The 23,521-nt window shown below is 41.6% G+C and overlaps 1 protein-coding gene across 3 annotated transcripts in view; it reads right to left on the minus strand.

Annotated features, from left to right (window-relative positions):
* The window catches only part of ZSWIM8 (zinc finger SWIM-type containing 8), a 65,183-nt gene extending 52,635 nt beyond the window's left edge, over positions 1 to 12,548 (minus strand). For all 3 annotated transcript variants that reach the window (XM_059820970.1, XM_059820969.1, XM_059820968.1), the window contains exon 1: positions 12,340 to 12,548. In XM_059820970.1, coding sequence (XP_059676953.1) covers positions 12,340 to 12,517 — 178 coding nt within the window. In that variant the 5' untranslated portion in view covers positions 12,518 to 12,548. The remainder of the gene's footprint in view (positions 1 to 12,339) is intronic.
* Between the last annotated feature and the right edge of the window lie 10,973 nt (positions 12,549 to 23,521).

Here is a 23,521-nt window from a genome sequence, read left to right on the forward strand (position 1 = left end):
AGTGGAGTCCCCCAGGGCTCAGTCTTGGGGCCAGTCTTGTTTAATATATTTATTGATGATCTGGATGAGGAGATCGAGTGCTCCCTCAGCAAGTTTGCAGATGACACCAAGTTGGGAGGGAGTGTTGATCTGCTTGAGGGTAGGAAGGCTCTGCAGAGGGATCTGGACAGGATGGATCGATGGGCTGAGGCCAACTGTATGAGGTTCAACAAGGCCAAGTGCCGGGTCCTGCACTTGGGTCACAACAGTCCTATGCAACGCTACAGGCTTGGGGAAGAGTGGCTGGAAAGCTCCCCCGCAGAAAAGGACCTGTGGGTTCTGGATGACAGACGGCTGAATATGAGCCAGCAGATGGCCAAGAAGGCCAATGGCATCCTGGCCTGTATCAGAAACAGTGTGGCCAGCAGGACTAGGGACGGGATCGTGCCCCTGTACTCGGCGATGGTGAGGCCGCACCTCAAATACTGTGTTCAGTTTTGGACCCCTCACTACAAGAAGGACATTGAGGTGCTGGAGCGTGTCCAGAGAGGGGCAATGAAGCTGGTGAGGGGTCTGGAGCACAAGTCTGATGAGGAGCGGCTGAGGGAACTGGGGTTGTTTAGCCTGGAGAAGAGGAGGCTCAGGGGAGACCTCACCGCTCTCTACAATTACCTGAAAGGGGGTTGCAGAGAGGTGGGTGTTGGTCTCTTCTCCCAAGTGACAAGCGACAGGACAAGAGAAAATGGCCTCAAGTTGTGCCAGGGGAGGTTCAGGCTGGATATTAGGAAAAATTTCTTTACTGAGAGAGTGGTGAAGCATTGGAACAGGCTGCCCAGGGAGGTGGTGGAGTCACCATCACTGGAGTTGTTCAAGGAATATGTGGACATGGCATTGCAGGACGTGGTTTAGTGGGCATGGTGGTGTTGGTTGATGGTTGGACTTGATGATCTTACAGGTCTTTTCCAACCTTAATGATTCCGTGATTCTGTGATTTACAGAGGTAGAACAAGCACGTCTATCATTTTCAGTGCACAAAAATAGTAACAAAAGCAGCACTGGAAAACTGTGAAGCACAGATTAAATACAGTCCACTGCATGAATTTGCTTAGGCAAATGCATAATATCTCCCAAAATCTCTCCAACATCACAAGACTGAAGCAAAGTCAACCATCTTCTGCAAATGTCCTCAGAAGTCTTGAAACACTCGCTGCTCCTAACTAGCCAGGGAAAAGTAACTCCCTGTCCTTGAGAAGGATAAGCAGCTTAGCTGACCCCATGCACTACTGCTTTAAATGCAATCTATTGGTCAATGAAAACTTTCAAAGGCATTCTGGGTCAAATACAACTAACTTCTCTGTGTCAGATCACCTTCTCTTCAAGCCACACATGAAAATTACATGCAGGTGTAAGTTACAAACATTTTCACCTGGCCCATCTAGCCAGCTCTGGTAAACAAATCTACAGCTGCTTTTCCCTTTTTCTCCCATCTCAGCATTTACTGACCTAAATATGAGGTAGCAAATGGAATTACATGCAATATGCAGCAGGAACTGGTAACAGCTCAAGAGAATTACTAAATGATGCCCTATAGACTTTACGATGGTATTAGATTGTCAGAAAAAGTTGTCGTTTCATTTGTACACCTTACACCTTTTTCTGTTTACTAACCCACCAGCAGGACAACGATGAAGCTTAAATGTCAAATACTTACCAGTAATTTTTACGTCAGCTATCAGTGTTTCCTAAAAGCATGGAACTTAGGCATGCAAGCCATCATCAAGCTATCCAATTAGCCTCTTAACACGGATTAACAAGGACTCTTGTTGGTACCTTCTCCACAGGATGAGACAGATGCAAATTTACCAGGTAAGAACTCCAGTACAAGGATATTAAAAAGAAAAGAAAAAGATGAAAGGGTAAGTCTTGAGAATCACAATTTGTGATAAACTAAGTCAGGCAAATGTGAGCATATATTGAGATCAGTAAACCTGAATTCCTACAAAGACCAGAAACAAGACATGGACAGAGTCCGTAAGGTCGCACAATACTCAATATTCACAGGTTCAGCAAATTTTTCTGTACTTCAAGAAGAATCTTGTTCTGTCACATACATTGACAAGATACCAATAAGAATGGCTTGGCTGCACACAGGCATTGTTTTAATGAATATATCTAAAAAAGAGTCCAGATTGTAACTTGACTACATTCATTTTAAGGCCGCCTCATTTTTCAATTCTTTAGTTCTGGCTGGGGAGACATGCTCAAAGCAGCATCTTTAGAGATCTCAAGCTTAATGAACAGAAAAGCTGCAATTAACTTTTTCCACTAGTTTATCTAGAAAGAAAGATAACAAAGAACCGTATTAGATTTTAAAACATTGGTGTTTTCATTTTCAGATCTCCACCAATGAATTACTCAAGTTTACCAGTATTTCTGGATGCCAAAGAATGATGATCATCTGCTTAAATCCTTCACCTCTCTAAACAGAAGAGGAAGCCAGAATTGGTGGCCCAGGTGTTCACTTGCCCACTGTTTCAATGAGTTGCCTTGTAACTGCCTTAACTTGGGAGGAAAAAGTACAGCTGGATGCCTTACTGTAAAGATTCTCATTGTTTGCAGACAAATCCTGCCTAACGTTTCTTCTATCATCCTATCTATTTATATTTTTCTAAAATGTGGGCTTGTTTTTCTATATTGTTTTTGATCTCTGACCTCCCTCTTTTTCATTCTCTCGAGACTATTCCCCCTTCTCCCGCATTGCAGCATCCAGCTTCTCTCCCACAAAGGGATGGGATTTCTTCTCAGGACAGATTTTTTTTCTTCCTTCCTCCATCTTATCCATTTATCCTTTCCCTTTCCTATATATGCCAATCCTTATCCCATATGAAAAAGCCCCTTGAAAGCTCTACTATAAGTCTCACAGCCACAACCTAAGCCTAGCAGACAAAAGAAAGGCATAAAAGTCACTGAGACATCAAGAAATGACACTCAGGTCCTCCTACTTGCAGCAGCCAAATGAGGATGTTAAGAATTTGTTTAAAGACTCTACTCCTGCAATCTTTTCAGGTTTCCCTCTTCTCTGGAAAGAGAATGTCTTAACTTCCAAACTTTCTCAGTGCTACACACCAATACAGATTGGTTACACACGAATACAGATTTAGGTAAACACAGAAAAATCAGCACACAGATTTTCCAGTTGTATACATCTTCAACAAGTTCAACCTTCTCCTAATTGATACTGTTAAACACTGACATTTTCTCCTTTCTTAGGTTTTTGTTGCAGCGATCTAGAAACACTGATTCATAACAATATTTTATTAAAACGAGACACTTTTCACAGCATCAATTTTCTCAAAATATGCAATCCCAGAAGATTTTAAGCAATAGGTATATCACAGCCTGACAGAGTTCCTTTGTTTCATTCTTTTCAAAGGTAATATGTTTCCAGCTGTATGGAAGCAAATATAGATGAATTAAGCATAACCAAAACAGCAGAGTTTTCACAAGCCTTGCCCATAACATTTAAAGCACCATCAACAAGCGTGCCCAAAGACATCGCTTTCAGTATTTTCTGTTAAAAATGCTACATAACTAGTAAATGTCACAATATCCACAGCCTTGCCACAATGTTGCTGCCATTCTACAGGTGAAGAAACAAAGAAGAAAGGATGCATCAAAACCCACACAAATTATGGGAAAAATTATGAAAATCTGCTCGACACTATACTGCTTCAGAGGAGATAACTTAAGAAATGTGTGATATGGTATTTTGAAATTAGAACCAGTATTTTAAATATTTTGCATATTATGCACCACTGCTCTCTAACCTTTAAAAAAATTTCAAGGCCTAATATTTTAGCTAGTTGATACATATGTGCTTTGAATTTTACTTTTGGAGGGTTTGGAAGGGTGTTACAAAACAGAAGGGCGGAAAGGATTAACACAGATAAAGTGCACTGAAATAAAGTTGAAAAATTAACTTCTAGCCGTGACACTATTTTAAATTACTCTTGTAACTGCTTTACAGTCTTAAAATTAGATAGGTGACAGAAAAATCTGTTAGTCTAAAAAAAGCAATGAAATTTTAAAGACATTCTTGCACTTTAAGAACTAAAGAATAAATTGTTTTTGACTCTTTGGAAGTGTTACTCAAAGACATAAAAACAAACCAAAAAAATTAATTACAGATATTCTAAATAGCCAAGTGTTTACTCCAAAAGTTCATTAAAGTATGCAAAACATCTTTTGAAGCTGTACATTCCTTTCTTCCTCTGGAACAAAGTACTGTATAATAACTAGGACACTGGACAATTAAGAGGAGATGGTCTCTGCTCCCAGTTTTATAACTGGCGTAAGAGATGTTGTTCAAATCACTGATGTCCATTTCTGTTCCCTCAAAGGTATACTGGGGGAGGAAGAGGGGTGTTTTGCTTGTTTATTTAAAAGACTACCCTATGATCCTTGCCATTCACTTTTTTTTTTTTTTAATTCCTTATTTCTGGTTTCATATTCCTTATTCTTAACCTTTAACTCACTGTTATCCTTTCCTCAGCATACTAGTAAAAATTATATTACTCAGCAACCACGGACTATCAAGAACTTAATATGGACAAGAAAGCTCTCCTAATCACTAGACTAACTTTAATACATACACATTTCCCTTCAATTCTATGTGAGTTTAAAAACATGTAAGGTCACATTTTTTATGCGCAGTAGCTAGTAGGGTAACTTAACTATTTTAAAAACCTAGACATCATAACCAAGCAAAGGTTCGTAAACTAGGCTATACAAAAAGCAACTTACTTTACAAAATAATCCATTTGAGTACTTAAGCCATCTCTAATCCTCTACCAACTTTCATAGTAACTGAAAGCACTGAATTTACATTTGCTTAAAAATGAACTTCACCATAGTTATTACACAAACTCTGTAAAACAGACATTTATTGGAGTATGTACTACTTCAGAGAGAGAGGAAAAAGGGCCTGGCCACAAGCCAACATGTGAGTTTTACTTTCACAACTCATTCACAGAATAATTTTTACTTTGGGTATATTATATTTGAAAACAGCCATTCCTAGGTCTGATCAGTTGACTTCTTTTCTCACTCTTTCTTTTCTCACTAAAGCCACGAGAAATATAGACTGTACAAAAGGTGCTATTTTTCTGTATACAGGTTATGCTATGGCTTTGCTGTTGTTCCTCAAACTGAACCAGAACTCCAAAGTTGTAAACTTGCATATTAAATCACATTTAACTGATGGCTCTTCAAACATACAGATCATGCCACTACATTAGGACTAGAAGCAACACCAAACCAGAGCCAGACGAGCATGGAACTGACAACAGCCCAATGCAATTCATGAAGCTACGAGGAGACCTCTGCCTATTAAACAAGCCTGCCTGGGTTTCTGAAATGTCCCATCACTTTCTGAACTCAGCAACTCACAAAAAAATCTCTAATGGTCAAGTGAAGAGTCACAATGACTCACCCATGTTGTAGGACATTAGCAAAAAGCAGATGCAGAAAATGCAGCTTCTGAAATTGAGTAATCTGCCTAGAAATGAATATGTATCTTGAGAGTAACTAAGCTCTAATTTTACATATTCCAGGGTTTTCATCAGGGCAGGAATTACATCTTCTCTTACATGCTTTATAATCAGAAAAAAAAAAAATCTGGTCTCTTTTGTGCCTGTCCTCTATCAGCAACACTCCAGAAGCTGCAGGATTTTTTTTTTTCAGTTTCATTCCCCACTGCTTTGCAGATGGGTGACCCCAGGTAGGCAGAGGGGACACAGCTCAAAGCATGAAGTTCTCTGCGGTGGCTGTAAGACAAACAAAATTAGTCTCCTGCTTACAGCACCAGATCACATAGATATTCAAACACATTAATTTAACAAAGAGAACAACTTTTGGTGCTAGCATTCAAAAAAGTGATATAAGCAATACTTTCAGGCAGGAGAAAAAACTTCTAAGCATGAAAAGAAAAGGCTGTTTTAACAAGTGTTATCCTGAGTAAAATACTCAACAAACAAAAGACATTTGCCTGTCATTGTAGAATTACATTTGCCCAGATAACCACACACTTCAAACCTGAAGTGTAGCTTGAGAGACATGCCGAGATGTTTTGTCTTCACTTTGTTTTTACCTCAGGACAGAACTAGTTACCTACAGGTAAAAACAAATAGATAAAAATAAACCCCACTTTTTAGCAATGAAGAACAGGTCAAAGAAGAGGAAGAAAAAAAAAAAAGAGGGAGATAAAGAAAGGGATAGGAGACAAACAGAGAGCACAATCCAGAGTCTCAGATCAAACCTGAATCCTTATCCTTGCTTCCCCAGAGGTAAACATGCCACTGAGAGGAGTAACCCCTGTAGCTTCAGTCACCCTGAAATGCACATAGAGCATCTGTGATCTCTGGTCATTCAGCAACACAGGGATCTCCTCAAGGTGAAAGGAAGGAGAAAACAAACACAAAAAGAAAAATCCATGGAAGCCCAGGAAGAAAGATTAATAGAAAGATGAGACAGGAGAAAATGAGATATTTCCCAGTAGACAAGACATTTCCCAGTAGAAAGATGAGACATTAAAATAGGGAAAGAATGTGCAAGACTTCTTGTGAGGGGAAGAGAAGCTTATCTAAAGGAAGAGGCCAAAAGACCTCAATAGAGTTAAAACTGGATTAGTCGTTTAAAGTCTCAGTAGTAAAATAGCATCTTTTTCTGATAGCTTCCTTATGTGGTTTCTCCGGAACCCACTTCTGAAGAGAGGGGTACACACATTCAATTATCTCAGAAAGGCACAGGAAAATGCAAATGAAGAGACAAATGTGTGAGAGTCATTCAACTTGTCATCCTTCCAAGAGACAGAGCTATCACTGCATTGTGAAACCTCCTTTTTGTCTAGTAGAAACTTCTAGACAGCTTCTGAAACCTACACCCCACCTCTGAAGCAGTGCATTTAATTATGCCAATCGGTCTTGATAAATGACTGTCTCTAAAGCTTCTCTGTGGTGTCTTCAGCTCTAATGAATCAATGTCCCCTCTGCACCTTGTACTACAACCCAGTAAGTCCCTTCCTCAACTTGAACTTTTGCTTCTGCTATGTAGCAAATCAACACCACCAGCCACTATGGAATAGAGTACAAAAGTAGGTGAAATTCATTTACTAGGGTGAGAAAATATAGAGAAACCTATTTTCTACTAGCAACTAAGCCTTCACTTTCATGTTACCTTTACTCTTCGGACAGCTGATCTCTGCTTATTTCATAAGCATTTGTGATATCTTCTCACCAACATTTATATTTTTAAAATTCTGTTGCTTCTATAAAGAAACTCATTAGGGAGCTATACAATACTTTTGCTCAACAGTTACTGGTTTGGGTTTTTAATGTTATTAGTGAACTTGGATATATTATAACAGATATATCTGAGCTAAAACAGATTCGTCAAGTGTGTACTAAATTAAAAAAATGCAACAAACAAGTCGTATTACACCTGTACCTCCCAGAAGTGAAAGTTGATTACATAATCTCCCTCTTAATACCAGAGGCACAAATAAAGTAGGAAAAAAAAAAAAAATCAACTGTTACTTTATAATACACAGTAATAGTCAGTAACAAACAGCAGCAAACCACAGAGTCTTCATGTCCACCTTCACCAGGCTCAAAAAGAGTGACACACTTTGGATGACACCAACATTCTTCTCCAAAAAGAACAAGAGTCTGAAGAGCACAGAATGAATCGAAAGAGACTATGTGTTTCTCCTGCTGTTTTTTGCAATTACTGCTTGAGTAAGGGTTAACTTTAATTTGTTAGACAGTTACTGGCAATCCTGAGGAAGAAGTGTTGCTCTCTAAGCCATTTATTCTTTGTCCGTATAAATTAATGAAAATCAGTCACTGTCATTTTACCAGCATAGACACTGCACAGTCTTTGATCAGGTTGTCTCTCTAAACTGATCATATCCTCACCTCAGGCTCTGTCTATTCTCTGCCAATGATTCCCTATCTACGGCTTATATTTTTGAGGCACTGTGCCCAGAATTTAACGTTGTGGGCACTCCTAACAGTTTGGGGGCTGGATAATGAGAACATGTTCTAGGAGATTGCCACCTGCATCAATTCTTAGTTAAGTCTGAGGCGGTTTTGCAATATAGTATACAATGGTTCAAGCTTACAGTAAAGGAAAGGAAAAAAAATAAAAATCAAGCTTTCTCACTAGCTGCCTGTTGAAAATAGTTTCAACACCACTCATCAGCATGCTTCCAGCAGAAGCCAGTGTGAATGAATAAATACAAACTGAGCAAAAATATTGTGAACGCACTATTTAGCAATCCTACAGTATTTATGGCAACTTCTTAAGTGTTTGGTAAACATTTATGCTTTAGAAACTGTGAAACTGAAAGGACTAAGGGCGGGAAAGAGCTTGGAAGCTTTCAAGAAGAAACAAAGCCACAGTGGGTTTGGAGAGATAATGAGTGTACTTGAACATTTACTCTTAAGGCCTCTGTCACAAAAATCCTTATGTGAAGATAACAAAACATTCGCAGAAACACCAGACTTATTTCAATTATCAATGAAAAATACAACTGTTTTAAAAAGTGAGAAGGGAAATGAGAGGATCGCCATGGCTCTCATAATAGTTTCTGGGAAAGAAAAGACTGTCTAGAAAAGTGGAGAAAAGGCAAGTGGGTGCATTTGTTGGTAGAAAGGTAACAAATTGGTAGAATGTAATTTGCTATGGAAGAAAGCAAGCTGGAGCCACAAACCAACTTGGGGAACCAGTTGGTTCTGAATACACTGCAAGGACATAATTCTTCAAAATATCCATTCACCTTAACTTCAGAACCGAACCCCCTGTCTGCCCAGTACAGCGGAAAGCTTCTAATCCATGATGTATACAGGCATTGGCCAAATATCAGTTACAAGCATTACCCCATTCAAAATGAAAAAACAAGGCATAAAAACAAGCAATCAAGGCAGTCTAACATGAGAACAAGTAATTCTGAAATAAACGTTCAAAATTATGAAAGGACTCTTCCCAAAATTGACGTGCTTTGCTGAAGTTTCCTCCAGAATTTCAGTACAGGTAAATCAGTGGTGATTGAGAGCAGTTTCAAAATCTAAGGGCATCCATAAAGTGGATGCAATGCATTCCTCCTTCACATTAGCAATCATACGTTTGAAGAGAAAACTCCTTTCTAGAAAATAATATAAGAGGACGATAAGAGGACTTTACCACAGTGAAAATTAAATGAGGGAAAACCAACCAGTTACAGTCCTATTTTTCTGATGTAACTACTCAAGATACACGATTTTATAAAGAATTCCATTCTAAGGATCATATTAGAGAAACTCTGACATTTTTCTCCACCTTTCATCACCTTTCTAGCAAGCTGATGGGGTGACTGACAAACAAGTGTATAACAACTGTTTGGTGACCCTCTGGAGTGAATACTGTGTATATTTGCAACGAGCTACCCCGAGCCTTATTGTTCAATTTGCAGTAAGCATAATCATAATGTTAAAAATACCCAAGAACAAAAAAAAAGTTGCAAAAAGTAAGAAAGCCATAGCTGGGGTGTGTGCGGGTACTTTGGTTTGTTTGTTTGTTTGTTTAAGAAGAGGATTCCCCAGCCAACAGCAGTTCCATCAGTCTCAGGGGGATTCTCTTCGAACTAATTAATGAAGAATTGTATGCTCACAAGGACAAACTCAAAACAGTTGCAAAAACTAGAAATCCTTTCTATTACATAACTTGTCTGGCTGATTCCAAACCAATCAGCTGAGATCCAAACTGGAGGAAAAGGCTAACAGAATATAATTCCTCTTGCTTTCCCTTAGCATTTAACACCGAAGAACTCAGTGTCTAACCTCATTTCTTGTTTGCATAGGCAACTACATCACAGGCCACTGCAACATGGTAAACTGTGGAAATAAAACCACACAGCTCAATTCAGAATGAGCACATTTGACAAGACTCACTACAACTGACAACTTCAGGATCCGGCAAGTTCTCAATACAAACTGTTTTTTCTGACTACAAAGACACTGTCAAAAAGAGGTGTTAAAAATAAATAATTGGTACAGGAGTTCTGAAATCCAAGGAGATCCCCGATGATGACAGGTCCTCATCAGACCAGGCTCACTGGCAACACACTTTGTACAGTAAAGTACCTGCCAAGTGTTCCATGTTGGTAATATCATATGTGACTTCACAGAGTAGATAAATAATTATTTAGGCAGCAAATCCATGTTCACATACTTCTCGAAATAACTCTTACTGGAGCCTGGGAATTGCCAGCAAATGCCTTTAAAGCAGTCAACAGTATCCTTTCAGAATGTCTCATGTTAAAAGTAAAACCTTTGTACAGAGGCATTAAGTCTCTCTACAGAGAAAACTTAAAAAATACAAAGCAAGTATAAACAATACAACCCTTGCCAATGCAGGCCTGCAGAACCTGGAACAGCAACATCTCAATATGGTGTAAATAATTACAATTATCACAACAATAACATTAGCTATTGTGTTTCTCATGTCAGGAAAGAGACTGAGGATTACAAATATGCACAATCTACTGAAGTCATTTTTCATTTTAATGCAACAAGTGGATGATAACAGAGAGACCAATTGCTGCTTGCTTTTAATTCAGTCAAGAGAGCTAAAGGAACGAGGCAAAGACCCAGAAAAATACACAATCATACACTGAACCAGTGGAGACCACTCGACTAAAAGCATCTCAAAGTTGAACAAAAATTATCACCTTTTCAAACAGTAGTCTGACCTGTAGATCTGTACAAAGCAGCTTCATACACCTCTGCCAAACTAGAGATGTTTTACTTCCCACAGCAGTATGTTTTCAAAACTTCAGCTCCTTTCCAGCAAGTTAACATATGCAACAAGACTTAAAGCAAAATGCAAAGTTTATGTGCTTTGCCCTGTGCCCAACACTTATTTCTACATCTTAGGATTCATAGCTTTAAAAACCACAATGCCAACACTGTTCCCCTTCTTTACACCAGTAGAATGTTCCATACTAAAACCAATGTGTCCTGGCTGCAGGATCCAAGAGAGCTATCCAACCTGGATATGTATTCAGCATTTCTCTCTCTCTCTTGTTTTGGGTTGTTTTTTTTTTTAAAAGTTTCCATCCTACCCTCAGCTCTAATCCTGACTATTCAAGAGACACAGGCAGTTACATATCTGGGACTAGAGACAGTTCCCAAATGTATCAAAAATTTAAAACTTAAGTTGCTCTGGAAAGCCTAGGGTTAATGCAAAGTGTACTTTCTGGTCCTAATCCAGTGACAAGTGAGCATTTGTCCATAGCAAAAACACAGTCAGATTTCAGCACAGTTCAATATAAATTGCATTCTCTGTTCATGTAAGGCCATCACTCAGAAGAGAATGAAGTTTTGCAGTTCCAGATAGGGAGATATTAATGAGGCAACTGATGGTCATGAAGGTCAGGAATAACAGGAAAAGTACTGACATTAGATTGAAAGAAAAGAATGGAGATAAAAGAAAGAGTAGAAAGGGCTTGTGTAATTTCTGTTAACTGTATGTCTGGCTCTGCTTGGTGTAAAAGCCACCTGAATTCTAGGGTCAAGATGCACCAGGATAAAAGAGAAATTATGTTTCATTTAAAAAAAAAAAATCAAGCAAAGAGTTAGCAGATATAGGATAGTTTTAAATATTTTTTAATTGCTAATGTTATCTATTTTCCAGTCTGCTATTAAAAATAAATTGCTACCAAAAGAAAGGAAACATAACAACTCTCGAAACAGACACACTGTAGCTTGCTGACTTGTTTATGACAGTCTTAGGGCCCCCTTGCTCTACTACTAGGGAAGTTAGTTTGCTAATTTACTAGGAAAAAAGAGAAACATAAAGAAACAGACAAGCAAAATAGACCGCTTTATACAATGACAGCTTACATGCTGCTACATGAGTAGTTTTATAGCAGTTACAAAAACCTCCATGAAACCTTAGTGTATTCCAATCAAAGCAAGTGGGAACCTACATATAGTTATTCTCAACCAAGTCCGTAGTTTGTTTATAGAAAACTGTTTTCAGATTTCCAAGAGTAAGCCCAGAAAATCTACTCAGAAAAGCAGCACTACAACACTACAGAGTGCATGCAGGTGAAAACTCACCCAAAAGACAGTTTTGTCTTAAGATCCCCAGTAAATTTTCAGTTTCAGTCTTCGGTCAAACACTATCCTGACAATGATCCTACACATGACTTCTCTTTGCACCTATGACATTCCTTCTACAGGTCTCCTCACCCACCAGCCCCCCTTGCCCCACACCTTCCGTGAGTCCAAAGAGCATCCCAATGAAACCAGGTGACCTCACCTTTCATTTTGACAGTGGGAGAATTGGGTCCGGCCGATTGCTTCCTCCATCCTCTCCAGTTCTGGCAAAGGCTCTCTGCCTCCGAGATGAAGGAACAAAGAGAGTCTTCTTCAAAGCGATCGGAGTCTTCAAATGAAAACCTCTCCCCGTCCTCCCACTCTGCAAACATGAGTTCCATCACATCCGACAGGCGACGTGGGGGGAAAAGAAGAAAGACAGAAACAGCACTGCTCACTTTTAACAGATGGATGGACTTGAGGGCTCCTGCAATACTTAAAATCTCAATTCCGATTTGATCCCCGTACTACAGTGCCAGGAAGCACAGAGCCAGCACTATCTGAGGTGGGAGAAGCAGGAAATCAACTAAGGGGAAGCTCGTAAAAATCCCAGAAAAAACCCCCAAGTTCTTCAAAAAGTTAAAAAAATGCTTATGCCCACAAAATGTGCTCGAGGCGGAGGGGGTTTGGTTAGTCTATGAGAGCTGCCTCCGGCGGGGCAGGTGCCTGCCGGCCACACGGAGGGTCTGAAGGCTTCTGACTCCAACGGCCCCGGCGCTGGAGGACGAGGGAAGGGGCCGGTTTCCTTCTCCGGGGCTCCCGCCGGGGGAAAGCAGGTATCTGTGCGCAGGGCCAGGTCTCCCTGAGGTTGTGCTTTTCTCACTCTCGGTGCAGGAACCGGAGGGCGAGGGCGGGAAGGGGCAGCGGAGGGGGAGGGGGGGGACAACTTCCCTCCCGCTCGCGGAGGCTTAAAAACGGCCCTGGCGGGGCCGGGGCACCCGCGGTGGGGGCGGCGCGACCTCCCGGCGGCTCGTCACCGGCGCCAGCGGGCGGCGGGCAGCGGCTCCGGCCTCATGGGGGCGCGGGCGGCGACAGGCGGGGAGAGCCCGGCTCTGGTCGCCGGCGGGCAGGGGCGGCGGGCAGCCGGTCGCCGCCGCCGCTCCCGTCGCGGCTGGACCCCGCGGCTCTAGGTGCCCATGGCCAGCGGGGCCCCGCGCGCGGACGCCCCCCCGTGCCCGGCCCGATGGCGGTTCGCTGTCCTGGCGCGACGGCGGCGGCAGTGGCGGCGGCGGCGGGTCCCTGCCCGGCGCGGGCACCAAGATGGCTCCGCGCTTCCCAGCTTCACCTGCGACACCCCCCCCGCCAGCTGAGCCCTACTTCCGCTGCGGCGCTTCCGGCTTCCGCCGCCGGGCGCGCAGCGCATGCCGGGACAGCCGAGGGCCGCGGGGCCGGACGGATTGAGGGGCCCTGGGGCTCGCCTATGGGCCCGGGCAGGGCGGCACCTCCCGGAAGGGTCGAGCCGAGCCCCAGCCCCAGCCCCAGCCCGGCCCCTCCGGGTCAGCGAGGAAGGGAAGAGCTGAGAGAACTGCCTGTGGAAAAAGGAGTGACCGGTAGCCGGGTTGGGCTCGCTGTGAAGACGGGCGTCCCAAAGGAAGGGCCGTGGTGCTCGGCCGGGGGCTGGCTGCCAAGCAGCTGCGCTCGGGGACAGGCCGGAGCAGCGGGCTGTGGGGCAGTTTTGCTTTGAAGGGGCTGTAATAAAACAAAAGTTTGCTTGCTGTGCCGCCAAAGGCAATGGGAGAGCACGAGTTACGCTAAACTGTGGGATTTAACCCCCAGAACATACCGCAAGTAAGTTGCATGAGGCAGAAATAACTTAGCTGTGGTCATCTGATTGGAGATGAAAGAAATACTAAACTTCCCAGTAACATTTTCTATTAAAAAAAAAAAACCTCCACAAAACATTTTAGTTAGGGAAGAAGACTGAGGAAAGAACACAAAGGGAGTAAAATGTGAGAAGAATATGGCTCTTAGAAGAATAAGCCCTGTTCAAAAATGCCAGTCAAACCACAATTACCTCTTTCCTCAAGCCAAAAAAGCCCCTGTTTCTCCAACAGAGGCTGGAGGGAAGGAGGCAGGTGTCTAGGGAGTTGCAGGAGTCTGAACAACTCTGGAATAAAAACAGAAAATAACTCACATGCCAGTTACGTAAAGAGTTGCATACATTAGGTAAGGTTTTCATATCCTACCCACACTGAAAGCAGGGGGGTGAGAGGGGGGCTCTCTTCGAGCTTTTTTTATAATTCTGTTTTGTTTTGGAGATCAAGTTCACTGCGTCATTGTGAGAACAGACCAGTAAAATACCAAATGATAAAGTTCTCTCTATGAGTTGAGTAAGTGTCAGCAAAACAGCTACAGGCTGGACCTGCAGCTCCCTTCCCGTGTTTGTACAGTGGAAAAAAAAGCAAATGACAAAAAGAAGAGCTAGGGAAAAAGAAGGACATACTAAGAAATGATAATGCTGGAACTGAGAGACACTGAACTGCACCTACGAACACTCATCTGAGGAACAGTCCTCAACTGTTTCTCCCAGACTTCACCTGACAATGTGTTGCTTGTGCAAAGCTACTGTTCTAAAAATACTTACACAATTCCTTTCAGGGATCTTCTTGAGGAGATACCTGAGGTAATAGTCAGATAAATGAGAAAAGTATTCACTTTGTGTCTTTTTACATAAATAAATAATTTTTAGCTGAATAAACTCTCAGAACATTAATAGGCTTGCTGTGCTTTTTTCTCAGAAATTTTTGCCATCAGGCTATCTGTCTACATTTTCATTTCATAGGAAGAGCTCATTTATATTCTTCCACACATACATATGGCAAGGCTTGACATCTGAGGGGTGATACTATCCTTAATAGTCTGTTACACAAGAATATATGTATTAAAGCCTATTAAATCAATTCAGGATCTCTGAAATTCAGACTCTTCCTTGGTGAAAATAAAAGAATTGCGTAGAACCTGTTTTTCAGCTAGCAAGGAATACTATTAATTAACAATAGTTGTTGTAATTACCGTGTGAGCTAATGACACACAGTCGGGCAATCAGGTAATTACTGTGCTCAGTCCCTTTCTACAGTGTGCAGGGGCAGGCAGAGAGTGATACTCAGCGAGCCTGGGGATTTAGAGCATCAAGTAGAGTAAAATGCTTTGCCCTTAGTTCTACAAAGTCAAAATGTTTAGACCTTGGTTCCACAGAGATAACAGTGATAGGATACTCGATACCCTCAAAACCACTGCAGCAGTATGTCAATGCTGAGCTGGTGCAAAGTGACTCTACTGATACAAAGTTCTCCACAGATGTCTGAAGGAGGATCTTCATCAGTGTGACTCTACCTGGTACCTCACCATCCTCCACACTTGGTACTTCACTGTCTAGTCCATGGGTTCTTATTTTCTTTTTTCTGTTGTTCATTTTCTGTTGTTTCTGTTGTTTATCCGAGGTTTGGGAACCTGGATATAATTTCTGGGTTTTTTAAGGGAGATTCAGTCCTGGTACCCTCTCATTTATGAATTTACCAGACTTGGGGTTTTGTTAACCTTCTACCAAATGACTTGAATTAAGACTGTCTCAAAATTCAGTGTAACACCTAACCATTACAAACAGTTTTGACCTCCTTATCAACCCAAATCCGGCCCAAAGTCATAGCCAAGGTCAAAACAACAGTCAGTCACAGTGCAGCATGCAAATTTGATGATTATCTTCATCCTGCTGATGAAGAATAATGTCTGTTTTACCAGGCAGAGGTACAGCAACTGTTTGGTTTCAGGAGGAGAAAATTTCCATGCATAGGCCAATATGAGAATTTGAGGAATGATGCAGTTTACTACAAAATCTCAGCTCAGCTGCTCATGTAGACACCTCAGTGACCTGGGTCAATGCAGAGTACAGGTTCTGACCTGGGCTCACAAGACGACTATCAGTAATGAATGGTTCTTGTCAGCAGAGTTTCTGTTCCATGGTATGAGGAGGATTATCACTTCTTAAACTAAGATGCGGATATACTTCCCAAATTCAGTAAGGATCCTCCAGGGCAGTGTTTGGACTCCCCATGTTCAAGAAAAATTTGCATCCTCCAAGGAAAGAAAGAAGACAAGAACAAGAACACCATGAGAGGAGAGAAGAAAATATGGGGAGCAGGATGATGCTCCCAATGTCAAGCATCTGAATAAAATGTTCCAAGAAGATGCCCAGTCTCTAGAAGCTGGCGGGGGGGGAGCGGGGTGGATGGACACACACATGACTACTCCAGGTAAGAAAGCCTTGCTTAGTGCATCCCTTCATTAATTTGGGATGGTTCTGTTTTGTCTTGATTTGTTTCTGGGTGCTCTGCTAAGTGGCGGGCTCTTTGCCAAGAAGCAGGTATCAGGCTCTCTGCTCCCACCATTTCTGCCTGAGTGTGTACTTCTGTTGCATGCCATGCTCCCAGGCTGGTATCACAGCCACAGCTCCCAGCCTGTCCATCTTGGCAGGGTATGCCCACCACACTGTCTCCTCAGACTTAGTCTGGGGAGGCACAGAACTACCCTACTCCAGGTATTTTGTCCCTTCCTACATCTTCTCCTGAACTTCCTGTGTCTGATGCAGCTGGCAACAACTTTGAAGCAAATGAATAGAAACATGCATAAAAAAGACAATGAAGACGAATTTCTATAGTGTGGACAAAATTTCGTATAACAAAGTGAGGCCCATTTGCCACAGGGTTGCTGCTTGTTCCTCAGTGCTGAATATTGAAAGAAAACAAAGAGGTGAAAATGGCTTTTTATGTTTTTCACCATGCTAATGGTTGGTTACTGTCAGGCTGCAAATGACCTTCTGACACTGGCTTGGTGCTTCTCCCAAGACTTTTTTCCAGGTGGTGGCTATGGTTGGTAACAGGTTGTTCTTCCAAGCAATCTACCACATGCATCCCCACAATACACCAAGGTCAACATCCCATAGGTGCACTAGGCAGGCGAGAGGAGGCAGGACACTGCACGAGCCAGGTATGAGGCAATATGCCATAGCACATCATGGCAAGTTCTCTCTCGTGTTCTGGCTAATCCCACAGAAAAGTTGTCCTGCGCTGATGCCTGACTGGATCAAATTTGTACTGCCGGGTGATCTGTTAGTGCACAGCACCAGCAGAAATTCAAGAAAGGGACACACCTGCCTGATAATGGGAATTCTGGCAGGTTACATCAATAGCAGTCTGAGTCAAGGGCTTTAATACGTTGCAGAGAATCTCTGCCACACGAGAAAGCAGAGATATGTGAAGGTATCACAATACTTTGTGGACTGTTTCATGAAAGAAGAGTTTCACCTGTGGGAAAAGTGTTTCCCTGGTGAGGAAAAACTATTTAGAAGATTGTGGGAGTCTAAAACAATAAAAAAAATACAGCCAAAATTTTGAAGTGTATTATGATGGGGGAAAATCTGATGAAAGAAGAGCAAAATCAGAAACTAAACACATTCCATCCAAGGAATGAAGAGGCAACTACAGGTGAGATTCAGCACCCTGACCTAGATGTTGCGGTACTTGAAATGGTATAAATGGGCAGGGAGATATTATGATGGCATAAGCCTGGTACTGCTCACTGATATCTCTGGCCAACATTATATGCAACACAGCCTGGGTAGCTTTTACCAGAACCCAGTAAAGAATACATACTACATCAAGAAAAGGCAGAGAGGAGGAATGGTAGAGAGATTTACTAATGTGACATGCTTCAAATCACAAGGGGGCTTCAGCATATTAAGTTTAACTGTATTAAATTGGAGCAATCCTCATTCCCATTCCTTCTCCTTCCAACTATTGGATACCACAAGTTGTGGAAATTTCCAAAGAAATCTTGCTTTCTCTTTCTCAAGCACCACAGGCTGAAAGAATGGAAGACATGATGAAAGTAATGAGGCAAACAAAACAGGGTGAACATTTGCACTTCTATCTTAAAATGCATTTCAGGAGAATGAAAAAATGTGTCTTCTGGCTTGTGCAGACCAGACTTGCTTGTGTTGTTCCCCTGGCCAACAGAAGGGAGTGCAGGTGTGATTACTTGCTTCTCCTTGTCCTCAGGGCTATGGCTTGGAAAGGCACAGAAGTTCATAAACACTGATCCATTTTTTTTTCCAGCCAACTTATTGCATGAGACAGGCATGTATTTTCCCCTGTGGATCTCCCAACAGACAAAAGCTGTAGTCACTGCTGAGGAGAACATGAAAAATAGTATCTGACAATTTCAGCAGTCCTCTGCTAGGAAAAAAGAAATTCAATAAGAAATCCTGCAGAGATGGCAAGGTTGCCACTAAGATGGTTTCTCCCTTACAGGGATGTACCTTTTTTTTTCCCCTTCCTCTTTTAGTTCAGAGGAAAGAAATTGCTGTTCAAAATTCCTTTGCCTCTGTTATACACAATTTTCAGAATGCAGCATTTCATATGAGAGAGATGAGCACTCACACATACCCTGAAGCAGAATTGCAACATTTACATTTGTTTTCTGTCTTAAGCTCTCACTGGGGACTGAAAATCAAAGAGAGTCTGCGTTCCACCCCAGAAATGTCTGCTTTTCACTGGTGAATCACGTGGTACTCTACAAGTCATATCCAGCATGGTTTTATTTCTGATCACATGGAAAGTAAAATACGTCCTTGCTATGGCTTGAATCTAACATGGACTCAATAACAAAATAAAGCACTCTAGAGATTTTATCACTGCTGATGCAGTGGGACCCAGCTGTTCAGCTACATTCTGACTCGGCAAAGATTTCATTGTCTTTTCACATGCAATAATGGACTCAGAAATTACAAGCAAAGGCAAATTTTTAAAGCACACATATGGTTTTCTGTCTAAGTAATACATTGAATGTGCAAAAGAGTAGTTTCTCGTGCTCTGGCACTATGACACTATGGCAAACTGCAGATAATTCTTGTATCTTAAGTTCCTGTTCCTCCTAGAAGATCACTGTTTCACGATATACTGATTACTGTTAATAATAGATATTATACCTCTCCAAAGAAATCACAACCAACAACCATTGTTATTTATTTCAAAACACTGGGCCTGTAGAACAGATGGAGCAAATACTGCTTTAGCACGAAAGAAGGGACAGGATACAGCTCGTTTCTCGTCACTCTGCTTCTAACTATACAAGTGGCTGTGCAAGATGCACAGAGCTTTCCCAGACACTGAATACTGGGAAGCTGAAAGCAAAGCTGCCCTGAGGAATCACAAGCTCTGGAAAACAAGTTTCCTCCATTTGGATTGAGCAGTTTCCAATCTTTGGCTAATCCTTTCCACAGCAGGCTTTGAACTGCTGATGTCCGAGGTTCTCTCTTTGGGATCTTACAGAATATGAACATATGCCTGATATTAAAGCCTTATTCAAAAGCGAATTCACTGCTTGTGAGATGAGTCACTGGTATGTACATACATACACGGAAAATGGAGTCAATAGGGGAACACTTTGCAACAGCTGTTAAAATTATTGTTATAAAGCAGGAGACAACAACTACAGCTAAGAGCTTGTTTATGAACATAACTACTACTCTTCAGAAAGCGTAAGATGCTGTTTGTAGTTAATAATGCCTGCAAGGATTACTGAGCGTATTTTGTCTGGCCTCTTGTATTTCACAGGTTACAAGTACATTTTCCTCTTCCTTTCACAGTAACCTGCAGGAGCATTTGTTTCTTTTTCACACTTTGTTCTTTCTTCTGCTATTACCGAAGTTGACAGTCTGGCAGGCTCTAATATGCACTATAAGGCCACAGATAAATTAAAGGAGTAGCATCAAGCTGAAAGGAACTGAAAAGAGATGTTCTCCATTTTGCAGAGGGGAAAGAAATCAACTGTTACACTGCAAGTCCTCATCTTTTCAGTTGATGTCACATTTGGACATTTCCTCAGCTAAGATGAAAAGATTGTGAAATTACTAATCTCTCTCTCTTTTGTGTAGAGAGCAGGTGGGTAATTCTTTTGATACCACATTTATGGAAACTCAGCAATTGATAACTCATTTTATCTAGAGAGTGTATTATTAAGCTAACTAGCAATGTTATATACTTGAAAGCTTCCTAAATACTCTGAAAAGCCTCTTTTGATGCAGACATTAAGCAAAACATAGGTTCCCTGGCTTATATTACTTTCAGTCTGCCAAGAAATAATCAAGCAAAGTCTCTAAATGTGACATTCCTTCTCTATCAATCTACAGTTTTAGAAATCAAAAATGGTAATCAAAGAAAAAAAGATGCAAGTGCTGCAGTAGCTGACCCTCAGCACGCCTTTGCTGTAGACATCAGGTTTCTGTACTTGCTGTGGAGGGTACAGTCAGTTGGTAAGTAAAGGATCACTGTTAGGGAGACCTAGGAGGTCCATTCATTCACATCAAGACCAACATACACTATTCTGCAATATATGTAAGCAGATCTTGGCTAACTGAAATAATCCAGCAAACTCAGAGGTACCTTGGTCTGCTGTATTTACAAGTTTCTCACATCTTCAGGAGACGAAGCTTTCTACATGCTATGAAACCGGCTCCTTCAGATGAAACTGGCCATAGCAAAATTTGCACTACAGCTGCCTCTCAGCACTTTAGTGTTTCAAAATATGAAGATTAGGCACTTTAGCACTTAAATATGGGAATAACAGATTGCTAAGGAAAGATGACTCTGAAGTGCAAGAACAACATTGTACAACGTTATATGGACAGTAAAATAGTCTATGCATTCTGCACAGCCTTTCCTCAGAAAAATAATCTAACCTCAGAGTTAAGGATGTGAGGTTTTTTATTTTAAAAATTTAATTAATGCTATCTCCCATCAGAATTTAATGGGAGGTTCAACTGTCAATTGAATTGTCAATTTGACATAAGGTTCTCTCTTACAAAAAGTTTCACTACAACCACACCAGCGCTCTATTTAAGAAAATGTACCTTGATAAGTTCTGTGCTCACGAGTGTGGGTAAGGGTCAGCGCTTTCCGAGTTATATGATGTTTAAGTGGCCTTTTTTGTGTAAGAAAAGAGGGGACACTAACAAGAATATTATGCAAGTCACGATGACTGAAAATTACCTGAGCTGCTAGATACAGAGATAACATCTCTCAATCACTTTTCTGTTTCTGTAAGAAGCAAGAGAGAAAAGATTTTCTCTTTTTTTTCTAGACCTACTTATTTGAGCAAGTAGGACCTATTGTAAAGTGCTCTGTAAAACAAATGAGTTGGATCCTTAAAATTATCTGGATGCTTGTAGGTAAAGAGTGTTGGTCTCATTCTATTTTACCTGCAGATCTCATGGCCTTGATGCATTCAGGAAGCAAGCTCTTTGAACAGGATCCTCCTTCTTTAGGAGGCTTAGGGATCCCAGATTAAATTAACTGCTTCTATTTTCAGCTGTCTTCTCTAGGTAGGTGTCCAGCCCTTAGCAGGTACTGAGAGCTGTTTGTTTTGTGAGCTGTCTCAGAGGCTACTAGCTTTTTTAGGCAGATGTTCATTTTCAGCCATGTGCCTGCAAAATGCTGTGACAAATTCCTGTAAAACTTACCATCCAAAACTTTAATGCATTTCCCAAGGCAATTTCCCATGTCTTCTTGAGGGAAGAAAAGTAGATTTGTGTAATTCTATCATCACATTTGGTGCTGAATCTAGCAATCTATATTTATTCAGGATGGTTAAATATAGTAGTTGGAATTTAGTGAGTAGTGGCAGGCACTTTGCTTATTTCTTCAGGCATCTTGTGCGTGGACACTCCTTCCTCAGCTGAACAGAGGCATCCAATTCAAACAGTGCGTCATCCCCAAGTGTCAACAACAAAGTTGCATCAGTTCAAGCAAGTTGTTAAACCCATGTAACTGCGAAGACAAGCCTTGTAGGACAATAAAGATATCTCAAGTTTTAATCAACCTAGCTGTGGTTTAATATTTGGAGAGTTAAAAGGGTTTCTGTGGATACCTCAGTATAGTTGTGCTGGACCACAGAATCTCCTTCTTAGTCTTGCTAGAGATAATGAAATGGTAAACCTGAAGCAAAAGAGCTTTCCTCCAGTGTGTTTGGTTACTGCTTCTACAAAACCACAGAGTGTTCAGTAGTCTGAATAGTACACTTGTCCCCTCTTAAACAGGTCTCCATCCCACAATCAGAGGTTGTAATCCTACTTTACCCCCAGCAAGCCTGTACATGCAAGCGGGGAGGGGGAAAATGGTAAGGAAGGAACTAACCTCTCTAAGCACATTCTCCTCTGCGTATAGGTCAGTTTTAAGCAGAGCAGATTAGTTAAACTGCAAAGAAGAGGGTTTTGTTGTTGTAGTAGTTGTTTGAAGGGGGTTTGTTCTGCTTTTGAGAAGAAAGTAGCAGAGAAGCATAAACTTTTAAAGTGGTTTCAGCTGAATTGTCCAGTTACATTGCCACAGTAAATCTCTCCCACACTCCCTATCTTCTCAGTGAGGATGGCCCACTGTCCAGGCTAGCATGTCAGGCAAACATGACAGCAAGTCACTGCATGACCTCTTCTCGTGGAAACCTTTGACAGGTACCTGCTGCTGGCACCTGAGCTGCAGGGCTGGCATGGCCTGGAATCTCAACATGTTCAGCAAACGCCTCCCAGCAGGATTAATTAGCTGCAATTTTAATTCCTGCCCCTGTGTTTCTGCTGTTGGGCAGCAGCTGAACATGGGTCCTGCATTGAGGTACACCTGCTTCTAGTTCAGCCCTTTGAGCCACAGCTGCCCTGATGTCTGTATGAAGGCCAGCACAGGTACAAACAGATAGGAGAAAAAAGGCCTTTTGCTTGGCTGACATCAGAGCAACACAGCTTCACTGCGTCTTTTTGGTAAAGCTGATCCAAAGCAGTTGTTTCTTCCTTTCAAGGCTAGTTTTGAAAATCTGTGAAGAGAAAGGTGCCTTTTATTTCTGGCAGTATGTGTGGGATTTGAAAAGCAGGGAGGGGAAGATCAAGTGGTGCACTGGGGTTTCACCAATTTGTTTGAATTTGTCTGTCCTACTCCTGTCCTCCATCAGCACCTCTTACATCCAAGGTTTTTTCTAAACATAAATTACTCTAGCTGGATCATCCACGTACTTAAATGTCCATTTTGCTGGCTCTACTTCCTCTTTTCACTTTTGCACATAAACACAATCCCATGGAAACCTCCTACCAATGCTAGGTACCCCCTCTAGACATGCCAGTTGGAGAGTGGCACAGCTCCCAGCCCAGCAACCCAGGGTTGTCTGAACAGTATACTGTCTTCCTCCATTAGAAAGAGGACATTGTGCCCAAGTATGAATTTTTTAATGTCAGTGGTGATAACTGAATGCCTGCCTTCCTCTCTCCTAATGAATATGGTACCTATCCCAGTTAGAAAACTGCATGAAGTAAA

This window comes from Gavia stellata, chromosome 9 (assembly GCF_030936135.1).
Source record: "Gavia stellata isolate bGavSte3 chromosome 9, bGavSte3.hap2, whole genome shotgun sequence".
NCBI classification, from domain to species: domain Eukaryota; kingdom Metazoa; phylum Chordata; class Aves; order Gaviiformes; family Gaviidae; genus Gavia; species Gavia stellata.